This window comes from Trichoderma evansii (genome assembly GCF_050947405.1).
Source record: "Trichoderma evansii strain SZMC 28006 chromosome Unknown GGI43scaffold_15, whole genome shotgun sequence".
NCBI classification, from domain to species: domain Eukaryota; kingdom Fungi; phylum Ascomycota; class Sordariomycetes; order Hypocreales; family Hypocreaceae; genus Trichoderma; species Trichoderma evansii.
The window spans coordinates 16,751-41,833 of NW_028145191.1; the positions used below are offsets into that span (position 1 = coordinate 16,751).

The 25,083-nt window shown below is 44.2% G+C and overlaps 5 protein-coding genes across 5 annotated transcripts; 1 reads left to right on the forward strand and 4 right to left on the reverse strand.

The window, feature by feature from the left end:
- Positions 1-158: 158 nt before the first annotated feature.
- On the forward strand, positions 159-2,078 carry GGI43DRAFT_428583 (general substrate transporter; the record flags this gene model as incomplete). The annotated part of the gene is made up of 8 exons (XM_083208982.1): positions 159-844; positions 892-1,018; positions 1,067-1,102; positions 1,160-1,225; positions 1,318-1,339; positions 1,425-1,484; positions 1,535-1,952; positions 2,002-2,078. Exons 1-8 carry the CDS (start codon positions 337-339, stop codon positions 2,076-2,078), a joined length of 1,314 nt encoding a protein of 437 aa, XP_083058739.1. The 5' UTR covers positions 159-336.
- A 5,319-nt stretch (positions 2,079-7,397) lies between these two features.
- On the reverse strand, positions 7,398-9,130 carry GGI43DRAFT_428589 (serine-type carboxypeptidase F; the record flags this gene model as incomplete). Its single annotated transcript, XM_083208983.1, has 4 exons — positions 7,398-8,490; positions 8,546-8,624; positions 8,693-8,878; positions 8,938-9,130. The coding sequence occupies 4 exons, from the start codon at positions 9,128-9,130 to the stop codon at positions 7,398-7,400; spliced, it is 1,551 nt and encodes a 516-aa protein (XP_083058740.1).
- Positions 9,131-10,928: 1,798 nt separating this feature from the next.
- GGI43DRAFT_428593 (uncharacterized protein) lies at positions 10,929-15,987 on the reverse strand. Its single transcript, XM_083208984.1, has 8 exons — positions 15,646-15,987; positions 14,803-15,584; positions 13,030-14,744; positions 12,637-12,947; positions 12,412-12,575; positions 12,302-12,351; positions 11,838-12,234; positions 10,929-11,784 (listed from the first exon to the last, which is right to left on the reverse strand). Exons 1-8 carry the CDS (start codon positions 15,838-15,840, stop codon positions 11,019-11,021), a joined length of 4,380 nt encoding a protein of 1,459 aa, XP_083058741.1. The 5' UTR covers positions 15,841-15,987; the 3' UTR covers positions 10,929-11,018.
- Positions 15,988-18,055: 2,068 nt separating this feature from the next.
- On the reverse strand, positions 18,056-18,532 carry GGI43DRAFT_385293 (uncharacterized protein; the record flags this gene model as incomplete). Its single annotated transcript, XM_083203632.1, has 1 exon — positions 18,056-18,532. The coding sequence occupies one exon, from the start codon at positions 18,530-18,532 to the stop codon at positions 18,056-18,058; it is 477 nt and encodes a 158-aa protein (XP_083058742.1).
- Positions 18,533-22,461: 3,929 nt separating this feature from the next.
- Positions 22,462-24,169, reverse strand: GGI43DRAFT_409096 (uncharacterized protein). The gene is made up of 5 exons (XM_083206453.1): positions 23,978-24,169; positions 23,724-23,923; positions 23,178-23,671; positions 22,557-23,110; positions 22,462-22,507 (listed from the first exon to the last, which is right to left on the reverse strand). The coding sequence occupies exons 1-4, from the start codon at positions 23,998-24,000 to the stop codon at positions 22,796-22,798; spliced, it is 1,032 nt and encodes a 343-aa protein (XP_083058743.1). The 5' UTR covers positions 24,001-24,169; the 3' UTR covers positions 22,462-22,507; positions 22,557-22,795.
- Between the last annotated feature and the right edge of the window lie 914 nt (positions 24,170-25,083).

Consider the following 25,083-nt stretch of genomic DNA (forward strand, 5'->3'; position numbering starts at 1 on the left):
AACGCTGTTCCCGAACACATACTCTACCCCACATCTCCACGCCCCCTTCCCGTCACTATTTGAGGGAGACCCTCACTGTGTCAGCCGAGAAACTGCGTTCTGTCGGATATCGGCTATGGCCACTGACACTACTATGAGTGTACTATCTGCGCATTAGTGAGCCGGTGACAGAGGCAATACCGCTCGGCTTCCTATAAATACGATAAGAGTAGATTTCCCTCCTCTCTAACTTTGCTTTCTCGCACTCCTCACATTGTTGGTTTCTATTGAGTTTTTAATCCTCAAACACCCGAGTCAAACCTAAGTGGCCATTGTTTCCTTACTCCTTTTCTCAGCATGGCTCTCGGCATGAAGATTTTGCGCACTGTTGTGCGTAACGACGCTATGCAGGAAGATCCCTCTGAGATTTACGGCTGGCCAATCTATACAATCGTCATCTCCTCATGCTTTGGTGCCATGCTTTTCGGCTGGGAAACAGGCGCCATTGGCGGCGTCTTAGCCATGGACGGCACACAACAGAAGTTTGGCTACGCGGACTTGTCTGACGCTGCGAAGGCCAATCAGAGTCAAAATATCGTCTCAACACTTCAAGCAGGGGCCTTCTTAGCTTGTTTGCTCGTCAGTTGGCTAACTGAAAGATTCGGACGCCGATTGTGCTTGATTGGCACCGGAATAACGACAATGGTGGGGGTAGTCCTACAGACGTGCTCCGCTATCCAAGGTGATCTTGGTGTGATGTACGTTGGCCGCTTCGTTGCTGGTCTAGGCGTCGGGGCAGCATCTTCACTGGTGCCTCTCTACATTTCCGAATGTGCTCCACGTGCCATTAGGGGAGGACTCATAGGTAAATACTTCACTAACGTGATATTGAATTTGTTAACATCAGTATAGCGTGCTATCAGCTCTTCCTTGTTGCTGGTATAATGCTGGCATTCTGGGTGAATTACGGCAGTGTCTTGCATCTATCCTCGCCCTCGGTGTATATTGTACCATTGGCTCTTCAAGCACTACCAGCTTTGTATGTAGTAGATCTTGCCGTCAAATTGCTAGCGCTTACATCTTTCAGTTTCATGCTATTTGGCATGTTCAATTGCCCCGAGAGGTAACTCCCGGGCTTCATATTGCCTGCCGCAAATTATAATGCTGACCGATATTCAAGTCCAAGATGGTGTGCTAGAAAAGACGACTGGGAATGTGCCACATCTATTCTCGTTCAGCTTCGAAGGTAGACTATATTTCCCGATGTGTCAATTCCCGGCAGCTTGGTTAACACACACGCGTTCAGACTACCAGCAGATTCAGATTACATTATATCAGAAGTGCAAGAAATGACCAAGCAGTTAACGGCAGAGCGGCAGCTTGTCGGTGGATCATCTACCAAAGCCCTGGTCAAAGAACTGCTCACGGAACCTAGTAATCGCAAGCGCGCTCTCATTGTGGTCATGGTTATGATCTGGCAGCAGCTCACTGGCGTCAATGCTGTGGTGGGTACGAAACTATTTGGAACGGCCCATGTCCTCTGACAACGTGATAGAATTACTACGCGCCCCAGGTTTTCAGCAACTTGGGCATGACAGGCACCAAAGTTTCATTGTTTGCCACGGGTATTTACGGTATCTTGAAGGTCTTGGGAGTGGTCGTGTTCCTTGTTTTTGTTGCTGATTCGGTTGGAAGACGAGATAGTCTCATCTGGACAGGGGCTGCTCAAGCAATTACGATGTTCATCATCGGTATTTATACCAGGGTGGAGCCCCCGGTCACGGGGAGACCAATCTCTCCCTTTGGATATGTCGCCATTGTATGTATATACATTTGGGGAGGAATTTATCAACTGGGCTGGGGTCCGTGTCCATGGGTCCTTACGTCGGAGATCCCTACTGCACGTTTGCGCGCGTTGAACGTGTCCCTGGGCGCTGCAACACAGTGGCTTTTTAACTTTGTCATTGCAAGGAGTGCGTTAAGTCTACTACAGCATATTTTAACCAGCTAACGATGCTGCAGCCGTTCTAACTATACAAGCCACAATAGGTGCTACCGGATACGTAAGCTTCATCACTATGCTTCGCGAACTCTGCTAATGTTTTTTCACCCCTAAGGGTATGTTCTTTATGTTCGGATCGTTTTGTGTTCTCATGACTATATTCGCGTATTTCTTCATTCCAGAAACCAAGGGGTTGAGTCTGGAGAAGATGGACGAGCTTTTTGGCGCAAGCAAAACGTCCCCCATGATGCTAAAAACTAAGGATCGAAATGACAGTGTGCTGGAGATTCATGTCGAGAAAGTGTGAGGTTCTGAACCGCATGTGAGATTACTTGTTAACTATAACCCAGTTATTGACTATATAACTGAGTATGCTCTTAATATTTAACTTATCTCCCTACAAATGTAAACTCGACTTAGGCCTATCACTTGGGAGTTAGCATATACTTTAGCATAGACTAGGACGTTACGATAACTCTATATAAATAAGTAATGGGTGTAACTATAAGAGTCAGATTTTAACACCAGGCTGTATTTTACTAATTTGTATTATAAATCGCAGTAGAATGAGTAATATAGCTATTCGCCTGGAAATGTTAAGGTGGGAAATTTGCGCGAATTTCTCAATATCTGATGTTGTGGCTTGACACATTTGCTGTAGTATAACTATTTGCTAGCTTGAATATTAGCAATGCGAGCTAACTGACACTACTCGTTCTCCCTGCATCAGTATCGAGTACGCTAAAGCCGAAATAGGAAAATAGCATCCCTGTCTGCATACTTCCGAGCGGGCCATTCGTTTACTCCTTCACCTGTCTATGAAGCATCATAATCATTACATGATTTGGAAATCTTATTAGTAATGGTTCTGGAAGCTCACGAAATATTATATAAATTCAAATGTTAGGTATCTTGAAATTCATATCTCCCAACCATCTCTTGCAAATTATTTAGGCTTTCGCTAAAATCTAACCATCCAATTGCTTCTATATCTATAATTTAGCCACTGCAATTTCACTTTAATATTTGAAAACGCATCCAAAGACATATCTTATAACCGGAGCAAATCGAGGTTCGCATTATACTGATGATTCTTAAAGAAATTTCTACGATAATATGACTGATGCCTTTTCACCAGGACTTGGGAGAGGACTACTTGAAGCACTCATTCAACGGCCAGACACGACGGTTGTTGCTGGAGTTAGAAATCCTGATGATGCCTCAGCTAGATCTCTTACCTCGCTACCAGCCGCATCTGGAAGCAGAGTCGTTGTAGTGGCTATCGTGAGCGCTGATCCATCTTCAGCTAAAAACGCTGTCGAAAAACTTAAAGATAAACATGGAATCAACAAAATCGACATTGTCATTGCAAGTGCTAGAATTTCCAAGTACTATGGACTCGCGAGCGTAACTCCTGTCGAAGAAATAAAAGAACATTTCGAGGTCAACACCATCGGAGCGCTCAATCTATTTCAAGCTACGTATCCGTTGCTTATAGGTTCATCCGGTCCAATTTTCGTGGCTCTCTCAATTGGGATCGGAAGTATTGGTGAGTTGGGAAACTTGCCTCTTCCTGCTACAGCATATGGTATTTCCAAAGCTACACTCAACTACTTGGTTCGCAAAATTCACTTCGAGAATCCTGAAATCACCGCTTTTGTCATCAGCCCAGGGCAAGTCTTTCCTCTACTATATGCAACTGGAATAATTGTTTATAAGAATATAGGCGGGTTCAAACAGATATGGGAAATGAGGGTGCCAAGTCAAACGGCATGGAAGAAGCGCCGGTCACTCTAGAAGATAGTATAAATGGGATGCTATCTAAGGTACGCTTTCCCCCCAAGCATTTCGAGATTTGAATCTTTCAGAGCTTATATCCGCTATTATCTACAGATTGATCATGCGACAAGACAGACAACTTCTGGCACATTTCAATCATTTGATGACACTAAATATCCTTGGTAGACTAATGCTTCTTAGAGTGAAGTAAACTTAGATATATTTCATTCATCGTTTGACCGACATATTATAGTGCATTTAGTGCTCCTAAATATTCCATTTTCAATTCTGTAGACTTCGAAAAAAACACATCGTCAATCCACCATAGTTGAGATACAACATTAATAATATCATCCCATTGACGATATCTCAAAGAGAGATGTGACGCTGCCATCGCCTCCATCACCCAGGCGCGCTCTGCTTTCGTAGAAATGGCACAGCCGGCTATAATTAGCGCCGAGAGGCGCAACGTCTCCAGATCTATGCCAGATCAGGTTATTGGTAGCAAATATTCTCCGGAGCTTGACAGATTGGACCTCAGTCACAATTGGTGCCACGCCAAATTTGCGTCTGATTTCACTAAGGAATAAAATGCCACCAAGTCTACACACTCCTTGGATAAGGGATTTTAGCTCGTCTTCTTCCGATCTTGCCTGAATGGATAGCAATTTGAAAATGGTGGGATAAACGCCGAAGCCCACCCAGTTAGAATCATTCCATACTATTCTTTCACTGCATTCCATCTTCAATGCCACCGTTATAAGGCTCAGTTCTGATAAAATATAGACAGTTCGAGAGAGACCAGGGAAGGTATCCCGCAGAGCTGCATTGCTTTGTTTGAATGCTGTAGGCCCGCCGATCTCGGCAGTATCAAGTATGGAGTCTTGAAAAGATGAAATGGCGGCGGGTGCAATGGGATGATATCTTGGTCGACTGAGATGTTGTATTCGATCTAGTATAGGCTGAGCCTGATATTTTAGCTTGACTGAATTGAGGCTAAACCGCCGCGCATCCTTATTATCTTTTGAAACCCTGCCATATGTAGAGAGCATCGTTCGTACTAGGAAGTGAGATGCTGTATGTGGAGCCAGAAGGATATTGTACATAAGATCTGCAGGCTATAACACACATCGTGGCACATCAACTTTTTATATTAGTACCATTGATCAATATCGAGTTTGAATTTTACATACACCGAGAATTGCTTCCATAAGCTCGTCTGAAGTGTTGATTTTGTTGTCTCTTATCCGTCTGCTTACAGATTCCATAGCAGCCGCATTATGCGTCAGGATAATGATATCCTCGCTTCGATTACCACGGAGTTCGTTTAAATGTATTGCTGCATTGGACAATACCATGTGCATAGCTACCGTATCTAGCAGGCCAAGCGAGAACCAGTAATCCCGGAATGGCTGAAAATTGACCTGACTTGGAGACCAAACTAAATCGCATCATCAGATCAGCCCTACCTAAAATGCAGCGACTTGGCAGCAGCGGTGAAAGAGTGTGCAGAATTGCTAAGAAACAATTTCACTTGCCATGATGTATCAACTCATGGTCTTTCATATCCATTCTAATCGGATATCTAGCAAACGGATTTGTTCGTGTGGCTCCAAGCAAAACTGAGGCATCCAAAGGCGAGGGTGGTCGTTCAGGGAGGAGATCAGCTGTGTTTGCTGATACATTCGTATTGGTTTGTCGTCTATTGGAGAGATAGCTGGCCAGCGCTTGGCCTTCTATTACAACCGCCCTAGTTCGATATCCCTTCTTGGCAAAAGGTTTCATGACATGTTTCCGTATTATTATTTTTTTGTCTCTTTTTGCTCCAATGCATTGTGTGAGGGTGTTGACATGATAAACTCGAATTTCGGTCCCTTGTCCAAACGGGGCATTGGTTCTATTTTGCTATTATCCCCTATCCTAAATTTCCTTGCAGCTGGGGGGCTTCGAATCTGCTGGTGACGATTTACTATGCTAAGTTGAGCGAGATGTACCTCCTTGGTGTTTGGCTGAGATCTGGTTAAACCTAGGCACAAGGTGACTAAGCCACTCCAATCATCACGTAGCTAATCAGGAACAAGATATAAAAAACTATTCCAAAGAAGGGCAATTGCAAGCATCGTGAATGGAAGCGAGATGCGAAGAAATGCGATCGTGAAAGCTATGAGTTGGGAATCCAATCCCCATTTCGACCGTTCTTTTCACCATCTTGTACCAGTAATCGTCGGTTACGCTTACGCTACCCTATATGCCGCATTCCCTCCTAGTCAAATGAAGTAACCCCCTTGTGGAAGCAAATGCATCGCGAAATTACCAGACGCATGTAGCATGCAATGATTACTTTTGGGGTTTTAGGGGCTCTTAGTGTTCACGTTGTGATTAGGTATTCGCGACAACACTGTACATTGAGTACCGATGGTTAAGCAAGTGGGTACATTAAAAGTTTCTCCCACAGGAACAGACAACCAAGTCGTTAGCTTCTAATAATCCAACGGATGTGGCGAACAGATATCTATACGTTAGTATAAACTTGTTCCCAAGAGACAAGCCTTTGGTCGCTCTAGTTCTAGCGAGTGAGCTATCTGGTTTATGTTAGTGAAGAGGTTAGGTCGGTATTGGATAGTGCAGCATCACGTAGATAGTAGAGGGGCCTAAATTCCGACCCAGTTGCTATGTTAACAGTTGATAATGTAAGCTATCTAATGAATGTAGAGAAGTGAATTTACATATCCAGTTAACTCGAATAGATTATCAAGATTCTGATGACCTGGCCGCTTGGGATTATTGGATCATTAAAATAATTAGATGATCCATCTCTGATTGGTAGGCCGGTTTGTGTTTTATCCGAGATAGTCTACCAAGTAGATCAATTATCGCGACGATAAGAGCTGAGTTGTAATATATTCTCATACCTGCCACCCATCTCTGCTATAGATTCAAGAACTTAAGAATCATTAAAAGCAATATGAAAATAATAAAATAAAATTATTAAGCTTATACCCAAAAATGCTACACTATAAGCCGATATTATACCAATTTCTCTTTACACTGCGCTTGTATAGGGAGCAATGCAGTGTGTAAAGCACCTAGCATCCAGCGTCGGTTATTTGCCTCCACTGCAATTCATCACCCAAATTAGTTAGTCAAGGGCAAATGCGCCTGGTGGCATATGTTTAACTATATCCGAAGGTAAATACTTCCAAGGTTTCTAAATTGCGTCTCCAGCATTAGCGGGGTTAACGGAGGCGTATTGCTCGAATGGTAAAACGAGCCACCAAGTCTTAGTGCCCGTTCCTTTCCTTCGGCGAATCAAGCAGAATAGGAGTTTTTTTTTTTAATTAAAAATTCAAAAAGTTGTTTACCATTACTAGAATGAAACTATAATAGAAGACAGTTATCAGAAATAATACAGATAGCAATATATCTGAAGAAAGTAGAGGAAAAGCTTAAGTATAGGTCCAGCACGACTCCGGATCTAGACGTTTGCATTTGAAGATGTAAGGCATATGCTCGTGACATATAAGCTGAGTAAGCTTTCTTAAAGCTTGTCAATCCTTCCAAGCAACCACTGTAGATGTCTGTAAGAGCTTCTTGGTTGGTATTGCGGCTGCATATGCCCACACTGATATGTTTCGGCCTACAGCAGTCCCCTTTCATAGTGCTGGATACCCATGATCCCTTGTCCACCAGGCCCATCGAATCCGTCATTTTCGTATTTCAAGTAAGTATCTAGAAATAGCTGCGCATATTGAAGATCTGGCAGTTTGATATCAATTGGCGTGCTCGGCTTGTTCTGGAACCCCAACTTTCCATTCCAGGTCATGTTCTGTATCGCCAACATGGTGCCCCATGTGAGAATCTCCTGGTCGTAGTCACCATTCGCGATAAGCACTCGATTCGTTGCCTCAATGACTCTGGGGAGGACATGTTGGATTGAATCAAGGCTTGTGTCGCCGACACCATAGGGACCACCATGACCTTTGAAGGGCCGATATCCACAAGTGCCTCCCCAGGTCCTATTCATGGGTGCATGCAAAGATTCCTTGACATCTGTGCGATTGAAGTATATACCACCTGAGTTCGGCCACGTGAACGGAAGTTCCGTTGGCACTCCAAGCGGATCATACGGGAGCGGACACATCTGACTGATCATCATGACGTTGAAGCAAGGATTCGTGCGGTATGCTTCTTTAGATACAATTTCAAAAAGGTCGCAATTTATATCACCATCCCAGCTCATACTATTAGTTCTAGTATTCAAGAAAGGTAGGCTTACATTGTTGGCGCCGGCGTATAGCGCCGGTTGGTTGCCTGGCGGGGGGTATGTCAAGAAATGACTGGTGTAGTTTGCATAACCGCAGTACTCGTGTGCCGTCTTAAGATGAGCCATAAAGGTTTCATTGAAGTTGTAAAAATTGGCATGATCTTCGACGAAGGGTACAATTGGCACAGCACAATGCTGCCAATAATATTCTCCAATAATTGGATCATATATCATTGCTCCCTTAAGATTGTAATATGTGTCATCCTTTGCGTCGATCATAGCGGCGGAAACATATGGCACAAAACGGCCTGCGTATGATTCCCCAGTGACGTAAGTATTGAACTTAGAGATGCCAAAGGTTTTTTGGAAATTCTTAAAGAAACCAAGGAAATCTTGTGCAGTCTCTTGTTGAGTTGTAGCGGTTACTTCGCCTTCTGAGAATCCCACGCCAACAGGATACTCCACCCTATTATAGATTATTAATGGCAATACTAAATGTATTCCGGTTTCTTATTGCTTACCATAGCATATTTGCCAGATTAACCCAAGAGTACGGGTTTTCTATTGCGCTGAACCCTCCCACCGGCCAGATGAATCGCCCTTGCCAGAGTTAGCAAACTAATTGAAATTACTTCGAAATAGGGAGTTACCATTCTCCTAGAAGAAACCTTCCAAGGAACTACAGCCAGGGCCACCATTAAACCATATTGTGATCTCGTCAACTGGCTCATTGATAGTCGGTTGGAAAATAAAGAACATTGAACGTGAAGGGTCGTTTTTATTGATAGGAATTAGACCTGAATAAATTTCTCCGAGATCGTAGTCAAAGCCCGGAAGACTTTTCGCGAAATGCTCTATTCAATTGTAAGATATTCGGATCTGACGGAGGTAGAATTATATCATAGAAACTTACTGGAAGTAGCATCATTGAAGAATCTGAAAGATTCTGTTGCTCTAGTCTCAGGCTGATAGGACTGTGGCGCAATTACTTGTGATATTCTCTCCTTGACCTCTTGAATTCTCTCAGCATTCTCTCCACAGGCAATAGAGCTTTGCCCCAAGAGACATATTACAGTGCTCACTAACGTAAGCACTTGAAGCGTCATAATGCAAAGAGTTAAGCTGAACGTGTTCAATTAGCAACAAAAGCTCTTGCGAAGTTGCCGGACCATTTATGTTGATTGGTAAAGAAAGCCTTCGTCAAGCAAAATTATTAGATAATAATGTATACTCAAATTTGAATACTGAGCGAACAAGCTACCTATTTATGGACAAGAAAAATACTGACATATAGAATCCAAAAGCTTTATAATTCAGCAGCAAACAAATAGCTTGTGTAATGCTACATAGTAGTATATACTGGTGAGTATTTAGGAGCACCAGGAATAAGTTTGCGATGCTAATGCAGGCAGCAACAAAAATAGATCCGAGAAGGAGACCTGTTATCTCCGAGCTTAGCGCAGGAAAAGCCAAGGGGGCCTAATGAAGGATGAGAGAACTAAGCCAGAAGAGTTTCTATACTATGATGTGTCACTCAAGTGCCTAGGTTAAAATGAACATTGTTCTTCGAGTACATTATCCTATCCACTTACGTAGGACCCTTGGTTAAGGATTGCCTTCCCTCGTCGATCAACAGCTGCAACAACTAACCGCATGTCTACCACTAGAGGAAGTCTTCCAAGCTCCAGTCTTCTCTAGGCTCATCTGCTGCTAAATCGAGGCTTGGGTAATAGCATTAGAGTAACTAGTTCTGTACAATCTCTTCTCTGGGCTAGCCAACCAAATTATTACAATCATCAAAGCCGCAGCGGGTGTAGACAAGAATGCAGATTGAGAGCTCCGGAACAAAGAACACGACATAGAGTTATTTCTATTAGTGCACAACGCCATTTTCATAACCCAGGTTAGCCTAGTAGATCCAACGGTATCCAGGGTGTAAAACCAACCGCGCAATGTAACCCCGTTGGAAGCCTTAAATCCAATGTTTTGCCTTTCCATGTTTTCAGACAAACACAGACTCTCATACTACAGGCGATAGCGTCTCGACGCCCCCTCAAAACTTGCGCCCTCCCAGAAGCTCCTGACATGTTTCATGACTTCGGACACTTGCCGAACCCTTATACTACAGACAATGACGTGTTGACGCCCTCTCAAAATGTCCTGAATTCCAGCGCACCTGGCTTATTTTCTATATATTACTAGCATAGAAGTTAAGACACGGAGACCTAATAGAGTCCGGCGCTTGGATATAACAAGCTGTTAACCTAGCTTAGCATGGACGCGAATTAATGGAATTGAGCTTATGGCGCAGCTACCTGCTCTTGTCTACCTGACCAGTGTCCTAGTTTTGCTGCGTTATGCGTTATAATCGGTTGAAATAAACTACGGTTATCGAAAGAGGCATTTACTCTTTGTGCTTGTCGATTATGAGCTCCTATAGACCGGAGACTGTATAACACGCTATAACAGGGGATCGCAAGGTTCTAAACTCATAATGCCAGCGGAATAATAAGCCCTAATGAAATGTCAGCGGTAAGCATTTTTAATGCAAAACATGCACTGTCAGCCAAACAAAAGATAAAGTTGCAGGGAATGCACCGTCAGCCACATGCCCTGAGACTATGCTAGTGAATCGAACCACAAATTCCACCAAGGTACTCTGTTTTCTTGACATACCCCACGCTTTTACCAGCTGGACCTTTAAGGATAAACAGAAACATAATTACTTAATGGATTGGTATCTGGTCGCACACGGGGGCGGCTTGAAGACCGAATTCGAAATCTATTGCTCTAGTTTAACCACCGAAATAAATATTGCAGCAAAAAAAAAAAAAAAAAAAATAGCACAAAAGTTAATTATGATGTATTATTGAAAGAAAAAAAACGTATGCTCCTGAATAAATTGCCAATTATGTGAGGTATTCTAGATAAGGTCAAACTCTAAGGAGGATGAATACTCCATCTATGTCCATTGCTCAGCACTATAGCGACTTCTCATGGATCGTTTACCTGTTTGTTCCCCGCTCTCACTAAATCTCCAAATCTACTCCCCGTCTCTCGTGCCAACACCACCGGATTTCCCACCTCAACAATTTCTCCCGTATCCATGACCACCACCCTATCAAAGTCCATAATCATATCCAGTCGGTGACTTACAGCAATTACTGTATAATTTTTAAACTCAGTCTTGATAATCTCCTGCATAACGCGTTCTGTCTCTTTATCTACGCTGGAGCTCACTTCATCCAGTAGCAGTATGCCCCCATGTTTTATACTGGTCCCGAATTTTTGTTTTCGAACTAAGCGTCTGAGCAGAGCACGTCCAAGTGACATGAGCTGCCGCTGTCCAGCGCTGAAAGTCGATGCGCTCATCCCTGCGTCCAGGCCGCCACGTTCCTGAATAAATTTCCATAGGCCGACAGCAGCAAGTACAGCCTCGCATTCTTCGCGGGTTGCCTCATCAGATACATCGAGATTGGCCTGGAAAGTAGATCCGTCGGGTAGAAAGACTGCTTCTTGGGGCACTGCGATAATACGCTGGCGTAGCACAGATCGGTCTAGACGGTGGAGCGGCAGATCATCAATCCAGATGTTCTCCGCCGTTATTGAGATGGGATCAAGAATCTTGAGAAGTAGGGCGATGAGACTGGATTTACCGCTGCCGGTACGACCGCAGATCGCAATTTTCTCTCCCGAGTCGATTATCAGATGAATATTGCGGAGGGCAAGACTGGTTGCGGCACTATCTTGACCTTCAGGGCTGGTCGGAGAATTAGCATTGCAATAGTAACGTAGCCGGCATATGACCCTTACGCATAATTGGCAGATACGCCCTTTAACTCCACCACACCACGCTGAGGCCACTGTTGAGGTGGAACAGTGGTCTCTTCATCCCTGTCTTCCGGCTTGACAGTCTCGTTGAAGGTCTTGAGTCTGGCAATCGCCCCTAGAGAAGTTTCAAGACTAGTCCAAAAAAGTACAATGCCGGCAAGATTTTCTCCAAAGCTGAGAAGACTGTATAGAGCAGCACCAGCGAAGGCAGAATTAGAGTGAAGGCGAACAGCGAGAGTCGTCATGGCTACTGCTAGCAACATGACTACCACGTTGAGAACGAGATTCAGCCATTCCTGGATCATGAGAAGTAGATATGATGGTCTTTGACTAGAAGTGAGTAGACGAACATTTTTGTGGATATCATCAGGAATAAAATCTGTGTGTCTCGTATTAGCAATAACGCCATGGTTAAGTGAGGAAGATGTTAACCGATTTGTACTCACCGAATGCCCGCAGAGTTGTGATACCTCTGACGGTGTCAAGAAAATGCGTACTAATCATAGATTAGTGAAGAGCATGGTAGCTTACGGCGAGAGACTTTTCATGGACTCACTACAGGGGGCTCTTAGCTTCTAGGTCAAGCAGCCGTAATTGCCGTGAGGTACGCAGGTAAAATCTCTGCACCATGTATAGCAGAGCGATGAGAAATGGGAAACTGATGGCCAGGTAGCGAGAGGAAGTAAGCATAACAGCCATTTGTCCCACAACTTGAGTGCTCTACAAACGGTGTCAGCTGCTGAATCTAAATCTTATGAAAGTTCCATCATGATAGACTTACTGAAAACAGAGTGCTAACTACTGCATCTGGAAGTTCTGTGTCTATAAGGTTCAAATCTTGCGAGAACAAGTTCGTAGTAATGCCGGTATCAGTGGCAGTAAAGAAGCGTAGTGGTGCTCGAAATAGTGTTCGCAAGATATCCTGATGTAGATTGGCACCAGCCTTTTTGATTGAGACGATCCAGATCGAGGCGCCGAGCAGAAACAGCGATATCAAGGCGCAAACCTGAAGTAAAGCATATAATCCAGCCCAGTAGGCATAAGAGTGCACCGGATGTTCTGCGTTAATATCGTCGACCCAGTATGTGAGCCCTGTAGCGTGGCTTTAGTTTCATTAAACCGGGTCTCACAAAATATCTAACGTTCAAATACAAAAAATGGAAAGACAGCTTACATATTGTGGAGAAATTTAAGAAGAAACCCCAGAGTAAAGCAAAGAACAAAGCGTATGTTGCCAGGAACCATCCCATGCTCTTCATGTAATGCTTGTATACTGTGCTATCCCCAACTTGCCGCAATGTATCCATCTCGGGTGCGGCAGTTACCTTGGCCGTGTTCGCTTGGCTTACTTGCGGCTTCACTTCCTGCACGCTTTCCTTTGAGGTCGATATTTCTGAGGTGGTATCGTCGTCAGAAGAATTCTTTAAACCCAGACGTTGGAGATAGCCCTGATTAGCCATTAGTTCCTTAAAGGTTCCTTGTTCGATAATGGTACCGTCTCCAAGTGCTATAACATAGTCTGCCGAGGGCAAATGTCGAATGCTATGGGTACATAGCAAGACTGTAGAGCGTCTTCGTGTGAGTAATCCATCTGCCCCAAAAACCTTTCGAAAGACCTGCTTCTCTGTATCCGCATCTAAGCCGCTGAAAACGTCGTCGAGAATAAGCAAATTAGTTTGCAAATACAGGGCTCGTGCAAGAGAAACGCGTTGTTTCTGGCCTCCAGATAGAGAGATGCCATCCGAACCAACATTTGTTTGGTCTCCTTGTGGAAGACTGGCGAAATCAAAGGCTAGAGCTGTAGCATCAATGACTTCGGCATATCTCTCGCTATTGACCGGAGAAAACCCCACGATATTATCTTTAATTGACCCGTTCCACAGGAATGCAGTTTGGTCGCAAAATCCAACGCATGGAACCCTTGTGTTCAAAATCAGTTGACCTCTGTGGAAAGGAATCTCTCCGAGTAGTGCCTTGCAGAGCGTAGATTTCCCAGAGCCAACGGGTCCGACGACAAGAGTAAGTGAAGACTTGGGTATCTGGATGTTAACATCTCGCAAGACAAACTTATCTGCTTCCCAACCAAAATTTCCATTCTGGATGACCACTTCCAAATCAGATGAATGTACATTGTCCACTGGGGCTTCCCCTGAACTCCGCCTGATATCAGTAAAAACTTGGCGGAAATCATCACGAGTCTCGCACTCTAAGAAGGCCTGAATTCGACCTATGCAGGCCAGTGCTGAGATGACCTCAGGGATCGATTGGAAGACTTGCGATAGCGGTAACGTCAGAAGCGTAAGGAAGGAGAGGCTTGTAAATACCCTGGAGGCATTTAGTAGATTTTGAGTGAATGCGAAGGCAAGGGCAGGACTGATCAGCAGCGGAATAAACCCTAAGAGAGCCGCTCCAATGAAAATCTTGCGGAACCGAACTCCAGCGACTAACTCCTCAACGCGGAGCTTCTGTACAAAATCGCTAACAGAAGAAGAGATGCCAGATATCTTCAGGTTCTTCATACTAGCGATGACGGTAGCCGTCAGGCCAACTCGTTTCTGGACTAATGCCATCCAGTCTCTCTGCGCGTTCCCGATGAAGTTCATGAGGATCACCAGGCCGATGAAGCAAAGAATAACTACTCCAATAGGTGCGACAAAGACCGCTCCAAGTCGATTATTCAACATCCATGCAGATAGTGCGACTTGGATCACGCTTGCCCATATATCATGCAGCTGTCTAAAGCCAACCCTTATTCGCTCAATATCTGTGCTCATTAGAGTCAGCGCGGCAGTGTCGTCGCCCGTCCCGATACGAGCCTTTGTAGCTGTTATAAAGGTCTCAGTGACTAATATCGACCTCAACATAGTTCGCATTCGATGATGGTAATATCTGCAGTTATATGTCAGCAGTGTATATCGTTAAAATCTCTTCGCAAATGTGATCATACCGGTGGAAGGCCCAGCAAAGGGCAATTCCTCCATAAATGAATAAACTGGCACCGATGAAACCGTATCCAATGTTCGGGTCAAGTTCATCCTCAGAGAGGTAATTTAACAGGCTTTCAATAAAAAAAGGCTGAGCAAAAGTAAATCCAAGTAGTCCCAAACGTGGAATTACAGGAAGAAGCAGAGGTCCTTGAAGTGTGCGTATGAGAACTTTCGTAAGACCGAATTTGTCACCTTTCATTTTAGAATAGTTTAAATTCAGATAGAACTTTTCACGGAGTGTTTTGGGGTCCAAGGAGCTATCAAGAGAGTAAAGATCGCCGATGAACAGAACTTTCTTGTATCCAGCCAAAAATAACCTGTTCATCCAGAAGAAGACACCAAGAGAGAAAATGCCGCTAGTTTCCTCTGGGCTATGCTCCTTCTCATTCCAGATTATCCATTTAGACTTTTGTTGTGATTCCAAAACAAGCACTACGGCTTTCAGAGACACAGCGGCAGTAAAGAGATTGCTATAGGTGCGCTCGGCTGAGATGGCCGATAATAAATAAAGTGTTCTTGCCTGGGTCACATCTAGCAGAAGAGACAGGAATAAGTAGCCGGTTAATAGCACAGAAGGCCTTGGGGATCTGCTGTGTTCAACGGCACTGAGCGATACCATGAAGACGCCTGACAACAATTTTAGGACCGATGCAGCTATGAATATGCGTGTTGCATGGAAGTGGCCAATCGCAGCCAGAACGAGAAGCGTGAGTTGAAGTATAGTATAGGTTGCGATAGCGCCCTACGGCGACGTAGTTAGCACGCGGTAGTTCTGCGTTCGAATACATGGCAAAAGAACATACAACTTTGATGAAGCGGAAAATTGGTGCATTTACCACAGCAGGTTTTCGTGCCTGGGAGACCGTCATCCATAATGACACTACTAGAAACAAAGCAGACGGTATAATAGATAAAAACACCTGCTCAAACTCTATATTGAAGTCGAATTCCTCTTCATTCTGCCGGAACAGTTGGCCTTCTCCAGCAGAGAAAGGCATTGTGAACTGTTAACACGTCGAATACTTGGACTTGAACTAAATTGCTTGGTACCCCAAGTGTAGAATGTTGAGAGATGAAAATGCTGCAACACAAGGACGCGAGCAGCTAAGCTACCTACATGGTGCAATAGCAGCCATGCAATCAACTAATTGTCGGGCTGCGGAGTTGCGGAGAAATCATTGTGGCTAGCGGCAGACTACTGTAATATTTTGTGGTTAAACACGGCACGGCCAGTCAGCGATTTAAGTGTGCGGAGTATACTTGAAAAGGCTATCTATCTGCCAAGAATAAGCGCCTGTCAGTATGTACTTTATAAGATAGTAAAACTTTATACAGTACGGATAGGTACCTATATAAATAGGTAATAAACTAACGCGCTGAAATACCTAGCTTAATTATACGAAGTAAAGTGGCGTGCGCTTAGCGCTATGAACATTAATGGAGCAATAGCATCTCTATTTAAATTAGTACTCTTCGGAGAAATAATGGCTACTAAATGCCTATCTACTCACCTACCCATCTACAAAATGCCTAAAATTTCGTAAAACTTCTACAAGTACCCAGGTTTAGTCATTAATAACGACTGAACAGTGAAAATTCTCTAGGTATGCTACCTTTGCGTTATGGAGTCCAGCTGACATGGCTCCAAAAGGGCTCGTCAGCCAAGCATATACATGGCCAGCCCTTCAAGCTCGAGTGTATTTCTAAGCATGGCACTCGGCACAATTGTGATAAAATTTAACGGATTCAGTGTTTCGAATAACTTCAAGAGACGGGTCTTGTATTATGCCTCCTAGAAGATCAGCAGCCATTGGAGGAATCCAAAATCAATGCTCATAGGGGCTGTGCAATTTCTCCATCGCATCTCTTAAATGTCCAACACTGCTACGCGCAGAGGCAATCGAGAGAGTTGATAACATCGACAACAACAGGGCTTAGCATCAAAAGTATATTCGATTCATATGCGCCGTCTCTCGGAACCCTCAAAGACCACCTAGCGACGCACATGTAAGCAAACAAGATGGAGGTGAGCAATGGTGGAGAGAGCGTTTGTAATGGAGCATTTGGTGGTAAAAGTCTCTATCAGTTAATACAGGCACATCTTGATCTTGACAATCTAACATGTGTACACTAACCCAGTCAAATGTGTAGCACCAGTGAAAATTTCAGTGACGTTTCATACTAGGGTTAGAGCTAAGAAGGGCAGAAGTAAGCATATCGGTCTCTCTTGGACCTTGCCAAGCCTATATACACTGGCTTAGGAATTCTAATAGTTCGACTGATAAGTTTCGACCACGCAGCTCTTCAAATAGAAAATAGTGGCCAGCTCGGCTATCGTCCTGTCGCCATTATACTTACTTCAGTTCGGGTAAACATCCTGTGCTATCCAGCATCAACCTTTTATAGATTCATCGGTAGTTCATAAAAATACCACCAAATTCAGTACTACAAAGATTGTAGTTTTTAGAACAAAGCCCACAGTAGAGGTCGAATATTGTAATGTAGGAGGATATGCCCGTCCGGAGCACGAAGACTTTTGCATAAGTGCCGGACCACCATTGCAATGGGTTTCGGAGAAATTGGCAATAAATAATGGGGGCTTGTTTAAGTTGTACCATTATTGAACATTCAACCCATTGGAAACGATAATACATCATGGACATTTGCATCGGCATCATAGTCTTTCCACCAGGTCTATTCAACTGACAAAATCCTGCACCAAGCTAAACCCTTATAAGTCAGAGCCTTGTTTAGAACCAAGTATAGCGAGAAACTGCAAAGCTATTGGAGCAAGGTATATTACTTGCGATACAATTAACTATCTTAGCAGAAATATAGAAGCTTAGGATGTTAAAGGGAATAGAAAGGAAGTTAAAGAGCCTGCTAGAGGATATACATATTTTCTGGTTAGAGCCTTGGCGAAATTTACATAGAGCTTACGCTCTGTGATCACCGGTAAACCAATATACATGTATCTGAATTGTTTAAAGAGGATGCTTGCCTTTTATTGAAAAAAAAAATCTAAAATGAAAATACCATACAATACATACAAGGCTCGATAGCTATTTTCCCGCCCTTAGCCTTACTACTTGTAGGGACCTGCCATAGCAGTTCATTATTAGTAGTCTTTAAATTATTGATAATAATCTGAAAATACTATTAGCCGTAAACCTTTAGTAATAATATATAAACCTTAACCCTAGGAAACTCAAGCTAGAGAAGGTAGGCGACGAGAAGACCGATAGCAGCGAAGCCGGCACTGATCTTATAGGTAACAGCACCGGAGGTAGGGGTGGACCTGGGACCAGTGGTGGTACTGCTTCCAGGGCTGTTTCCAGACCCATTTCCAGACCCAGACCCAGACCCAGACCCAGACTCAGAGCCAGAGCCAGAATCAGAACCAGGACCAGAACCAGAGCCAGAGCTGCTGGTGCCGGTGCCGGTGCCGGTGCCGGTGGTGAGCGTGGTCTGCGTAGCCATCTGGGCGTGGCACGATGCACCGGGGATAAGAGTTCCGTCTTGAACACAGGGGTAGGAGGAGGTAGACGTCGGTGTCTGCGTGGCCATCAAGGCGTGGCACGACGCAGCGGGGATAAGGGTGCCGTCCTGAACACAAGGGTTCGAGGTCTCAGTCCCGGAGACAGTGACGGCAGCAGCGCTGAAAGCGAGGAGAGCAGTATTGGTTTTCATTTTGTCTCGCCTGGTACGGTTTAGCCGTGTTGGTTGCTTAGAACGAGCGAATGAATGCCCAGTTGTATTTGTAATATCAGTGAGTGAGGGTGAAGGTTGTCTTGGGCATTAGGTACCAAAGCCTCTTTTATAACCCGGGAGCCAGGATGAATTTTAACAAGTTAGCAGACTAATCAGCCGTCTTGTCTGTTTACATCTGTCAGATAATACTGCATTATGGCTACAGTAGCTCCTATTCCTTTAATAGAAACAAAACTAGGGTAATGCCGTATACCCGAGCCTGGTGGTTATTTGTGCCGCTATTCACTAAGGGTGCTGCGTGATAGTAGGCTCTAGGGTTTACGAGGCGGAAGAGACTCCAAGAATTTGTCCTTTAGTTCAGTCCAAGAATGGGCCCAAGAATGGGGTTAATTGGGCAGGGTCGGGGCTGTATGTACTGTAGAGCCTCAGACCGTCGTTAAAGATTGTTGTTGGATCTCGAGGCTGAGTCTCTATGACTGCCAAGAGGGCCAATTGCCGGGGGGGGCGGATACCTATTCTCCTTTTCCTCGTCCAGGGTCCAGGGGATATTTTATCGGGAAGAGAAGCTTAGAGCCTTTCTTTAACTGGATTGAGGCTCATCCTTCAAGGTCTCTACATTAAGTCAGACTAGTGCCCTTCCGACCACCCCCCCCCTTCCGACCGCCTTTTCAACCCACTTCCTACATTAACATCACATTTTCAAATCGTGTTTTTTTACGCAGTAATTTTTTTTATTATTAGCCAGCTTATTATTTTATAAAATAATGCCTTCTTATTCAGAAAAGGATATCTTTAAAGCGATTAAAGATGTGGAGAGCGGTATTTCGCAAAGGAAGGCTGCACAGCGCTGGGGAATCCCAAAGACTACACTTCATGACCGTTTAAACGGCACCCTTAATAAATATGATGTACAAGAGTACACTTAACGCCTTTCCAGGCAGCAGGAAACCTATCTTGTCCAGTGGATCTTGACCTAAGAGGCCCTAGGCCTCGCGCCTTTACATCAGCAGGTCAGGGAGTTCGCAGGCCGGGTTATTAAAGCCGGCGGCGATGATATATTACTTGGAAAAGCGTAAATGGAAGGCTTTTTACATATAAATCCTGAAGTTAGGACTGTTAGAGGCAAGCTTTTGGATTCTTGCTGTTTAAATGGAGCTATTACTAAGATAATAAAGGATTTCTTTCGGTTTTTTTTTCTCCCTCTTATCCTAGAGATCTCCCTAGACCTCTGTTTTAATATAGACGAGACTGGGCTCTTAGAAGGTCGTGGAAGTAACGGGCTAGTGCTCGGGAGCGCTGACTACAAGGCTGTGATGAAAAAATAACCTGGCTCGCGATGTTAGACTATAATTGTAGAGTGTATCTCAGTAACAGGTCAGGCCCTTATGCCGCTGGTTATTTTTAAGGGCTTGAGTGTGCAGAATTAGTGGTTTCTATTAGAAGTTGATTTCCTCGCAGACTGGGTGTTCGAGGCGTTAGAGAAAGGGTGGACTAGTGATGCTATTGCCCTTAAGTGGCTGTAAGAGATCTTTATCCCTCAGACAAAGCTAAAGAAGCCATTAAAGCGACTGCTTATTATTAACGGTCACGGAAGTCACTGTATAGATGACTTCCTTTACGAATGTTATAAAAATGATATCTATTTGCTCTTCCTGCCGCCACACACCTCTTATGTCCTTTAACCTCTTGATATCTCGATTTTCTCGCTGATTAAAGTGTATTATCGTCAAGCCCTTGCCAAGTACCTTGACCTCGAGGACTCTACGCTATATGGCAAGATGGTTTTCCTACGTTGCTATTACGAAGCCAGGAAGCTTGGCCTGACGGAATGAAATATCAGAGCAGGCTGGTTAGGGTTAGGCCTGTGGCCGGTTAATATGGCAAAGCCGCTGATGAGCAAATTTGTCCTTCCTGAGCAAGAAAGTTAAAAAACAACACCTAGAACGCCGTTGCAGGCAGCTAGAGTTAAGAGGTATTCAAATTCTATCGTTTTTAATACCCCTAGACGATTATAGCAAATTCGAACAGTCCTTAATTTAATCAGCCTTACTGATCCGACTGCCCGGCTGCTATTTCGGAAGATTGGAAGTCATCTAGACCGTCAGAATATAAAGCTAGCAGCAGCTGAAGTAAAGATTCGAATTCTACAGCATCAAGTTGATAGTCTTAAGCTGAAAAAGAAATAGAAAGTAGATGAAAACCTGAATAGTCGATTTATCAGGATTAAGGAGATAATAAACACAAGGAATTGGCTTGAAAAATAACTATAACCTCAAGCAGCGTCAAATTCTAGAGCTTTAAATGATTTCCAAGACCTCTGCTACTCTTGGCAGCTAGAATAAAAAAATAATAATAAAAAAACACTCTCGCGATGCTGTTGTGTTGTTTTTCTCCCTTCTAGTTGATCCAGATTTTTACGGATGTGGGTGGTCGGAAGGGGGGGGTGGTCGGAAGGCCACTAGTCTGACTTAGCGTCGATCTTGCTTCGGGATACGACGTCACATGCATGGATATGAGCCTTAGCATTTTTTTTTCTGCTAATCCCAAACAATAGTCCGCCTATACTCAGCTTATCTTTGCTTACTTGCCAAGGTTGTAGATCCGCTTGAGCATTGTCTGTATCCGCTCTTACTTCCGATGGGTTATTATAGTAATGCTATATAGTACTTCGTATGTACTATAGATTTGTATACGGCCCCTTGAGCACTGGTCGTAAATTCTTCTGCCACGGTAAAAGAGATAATGGAAGCTGCCCAGTGGTGTGACAAGTATACTAAATCCGACGCCAACTCGACGTACCCTTAGAAGATTTTCTTTCATACCTTCCTCCTTTACAACCCTCCAGGCGTCCTTAACTCAGTCGCCTTCTATATACAATGCAGTTGCTCATACTTTTAACAGACTGACATCGCCTCCCCCAACATTAATCTCAGCGAGTCACTGAATAACCCGATCCATGCCAACAGCCCAAGCATCATATATCGGTACGTTACCTTGCAGTAATTCTGGTCTTCCTCTCTCAAGATCAGCTGTCGCTGAGAGCTGGCTTGCCTGGGACCATGAATAAAAGCTAAAATGGCGGGAATGGGGTTGCTTAACAGGGGGGTCTCCTCCACAGTTGTCGGATCATCGCCATGCTCCACCGGATAGCCCGAGAGATCTGCGTATAGGCTGCTACTGCACTGCACTGCATTAAACTTTTAGACTATGGGAGCGAGTCTATACTTTAGGGGCGACCGTCTTGAGAGGAGCTTGGGTAGTGCAAGGACAGGAATCTGCGTTGCTGTTTAACGCTATGGTGCGTTTGTTGCTCTTTGATAATTATGGCGTAGTGAGTAGAATTGGATTCAGTAATGCCTCCCATATTGCATTAGCAATACTCCGCAAAAATAACCTTGCACTGAACAAACTCCACTAGGCTAGTCCATATTAGAAGTTGCAAGGTTGGTTAAGACCCTTAAGCCCTTAAGATTACCTACTCCAAACCTTTTTTTAGAACTATTGTAATCTACCATTTTTTAACTTAGAGCAGAACATAGGTTATGAAATGTTGAGCATTATGGCATTTTTAATTTTAATCTTACAACTTCTGACAAGAATCTGTCTCCCATTTGTGGCGCGTACAAGGGGCTCGCTGATGCGGTGCCTACCCTATAAGAGATACTTGAACCATGTGAACACAAGGCAACCTAAATATACTAGGAGAATTGAAAATATCCAGAAAAATCGATGCCATGCTGGATGAGGTAAGTGAAAAAAGTAGTGTTCTTTGTTTAGTATTATTAACAGCATGGATAGATGCCATGTCTCTTGTCACTTCTTACTCAACTGGCTAGGCCTCAAGGCTTAAATTGCAATAGGATAGCAAGAATAATTAATATGAAGTAGTATGATTACAATCCGGTTCCCTAGATACTAATATAGGGTAGTATTTTTAAAGGATAAACTTAGAATCTATGACTGTATTAGCAGATACGCTAGATTAACCTTATAAGTCATATACCTAAGTGCCTAAATCACAAGTACCTAGGTAAGAGGATAAGGGCATTCCAATTTTGATTCTCTGTCAGTAATTAGTTATTTTGCTATTTACTGCATATTTTAACAGGTTCAATATATTAGCTATTGATTATGGGCTGATGAAGCTTAATAGTTGGCGCTATTGACATTTACTTGTAGTTAATTAACATTCCTCATCTTTATGATAAACGTATAAAGTAGAGCTTAAAGACGGCTCTAACTTTACAATATACCTAGGGCGGAAAACGGTTGCCTGTTTGCAGCTATTTGGCAATCCTGTGGCAAGGCCTGCCAGAAACTGGGTCCGTGCGGCTTCCATCCTAGCTTCTTTGCCCTCGTCGACTTGGCCCTGCTGTTGGAGCCCCATATATATAAGACCAACGCGGACTGGTCAGGGAGCACTGAAGCTAGCTGTTCCTTGGTCCAAGACACTGTTCGTGTGCCCTCAGGCAACCAGCCCTGCTCCTGGCCGATCTTGTTTATGGCTTCTGAGGCCGATTTCCAGGCCACCTCATCTGTGGTGGCAAAATAGAAGCCCTGCGCATGTAGGTTGAGTCAAAGGTTGGTGATATCTCAAGCTTGGGAGTGACTGTGTTTTACGTACCTCTCTACCAAACTGTAGATCTTCATCTCCATCCAAATACTTTTCCAGAACGAGGACGAAAAGCTCCGTAAGGTCATCGATGTGCGTGACAGCTCGCATGTTCTGTCCCTCACCTAGATAGAATGCCTCATTATGTTTAATAATTGCAGCTACATATTCGGGCACCATGTACGTCGTCCTACCACCGACTGTAGTGCTCTGACCATACAGATCTGGGGGGCAAATGGTCACTGTCTTCACCTTGTCGTTACTGGCATCCGCAATCCACTGATCAATGGCGTGATGCCACACGGTCTCGGGGAGGTTGTAGATCTCGTCTATGTCCTTAATGTCATCCCAGACGCGCGCATTGACTTTGCCTTCCCAAGACTGCTCATTCATGTCTGAGATGCAAGCCGTACCAGTCAGATGAAGAAGGAAGCTTTTGGATGTTTTCTTAGCTAGCCCTGACAGGATTGCTTTCGCGCAGCCAGGATGGTCAATGTCGCCGGTATCTAGATGCTTCCTCAGCGGGTGAGACGCAGAGTAATGGAGTAGGAGACTCACGGATGACGATGTCGGCGTCTTGGGCCGCATTTTCTATAACTTGAAAATCATCGAAGGTACCTTGGACAACGCTGACGTTGGGATACCTGGAGATGAAATCGCTGGTTGCATTTCTCATAAGCGCCGTTATCTGGAAATTGGGATGAGTCTCGACGAGTTTGTTCAGCACACTTCCGCCAATGTAGCCAGTGGCTCCAGTGCTGTTCCAAGGTCAACGAGTGACTAGTGACGGGATGGGGACTAGCGTTACTCACATGAATAGTTTCGGCCCCCCCATGACTGAGCATATAAAAAACGGTTTATCCAATGTTACGTCGTGAAAAGGAACGAGTGGTAGTAAAAATACGCTCGCAATAATGCTATCAGAGTCGAGTATGCTCTAAGCATCTCTATTTAGGCGATAGGATGGTCTGATTTCTAATACGATCGACGAGCGGTAGGCAACCACATCACTGCGGAGATTATGGAGCGTAGTTCGGCCTCCGCTGCGGAAATAGCTTGATGACTAATATTACATTCCTCTTGGCCTTCTTTTTTACTCCGAAAGAATAATGGTATGAGCGTCGCGCGGTCGCGGCGGGGTTGTATCTCATTCGTCGTACAGTAGTTGAAGTTACATTCTCGTGAGTCAGTATATACCCAAGCTGGGTGTACTATGGACTACCTACCTATAGATTTCTAACTTGCAGTTACATGAGCTGCGACGCCAGGGACGAGAGTTACAACTCCGATGGGTCTCATTAAATACGGCATGCTGGGTAATAATGTTGCAGATTAAGCGGCAAATGAAGCTGCTTGCCATAAGCCAAGCGTATAGCGGAAGTAAAGTACTTACGCAACGTAGACGAATGATTAGTTATGCAGAAGCAGCGGAGGTCGTCTCTGTCCTTGTAGTCGCCGCACACATCTGTGTTGCTGGCCCCGGATGCAGCGTTAATCATAGAAAAGTCGGCGAGTTCAATCACAGCCATCGGACCAGGATGAAAGCCAAGGCTGGAAAAGATAGAGATGCCGAAGTCGCGACCAGTGCAGGTATCTTTGCAGGCATCTCGTAGAATAATATGCTCTGTGTCTGAGGCAGTCCTGCATTGAATCATGTCAGTAGTGTGCCATTTCGATGAGAAACCCTCAACACTTACACGAGGACTATTATAGCCAGTGCTGTCACGAGCGGTTGAATATTCATGTTATTATATTTGTCCACGATTCTTTTCTTTTAATCGCTTTTTACTGAAGTCGGTTTGTCTTTGTGTCTTATCTTTGTCTTAATCTTTAAGAAAAGCTGTCTAATTTATACATCATCTGCCCCGATTCCGTCGATACATTCTGCTGATCTTTTGATTCCCCCTCTGATCCAAGA

Excerpts from the sequence above, each read along its gene's own strand:
- GGI43DRAFT_428593 (XM_083208984.1), bottom strand. The coding sequence starts at position 15,840 with ATGCCTTTCTCTGCTGGAGAAGGCCAACTGTTCCGGCAGAATGAAGAG. Across the intron at positions 14,745-14,802 it reads CTTTGCTGGGCCTTCCACCG|ATATTACCATCATCGAATGC; the intron begins GTATGATCACAT and ends ATATAACTGCAG. Across the intron at positions 11,785-11,837 it reads GGCGTATCTGCCAATTATGC|CCCTGAAGGTCAAGATAGTG; the intron begins GTAAGGGTCATA and ends TTCTCCGACCAG.
- GGI43DRAFT_409096 (XM_083206453.1), bottom strand. The coding sequence starts at position 24,000 with ATGGGGGGGCCGAAACTATTCAT. Across the intron at positions 23,924-23,977 it reads GGGGGGCCGAAACTATTCAT|CACTGGAGCCACTGGCTACA; the intron begins GTGAGTAACGCT and ends ACCTTGGAACAG. Across the intron at positions 23,672-23,723 it reads AGACGCCGACATCGTCATCC|ATACCGGCGACATTGACCAT; the intron begins GTGAGTCTCCTA and ends GGAAGCATCTAG.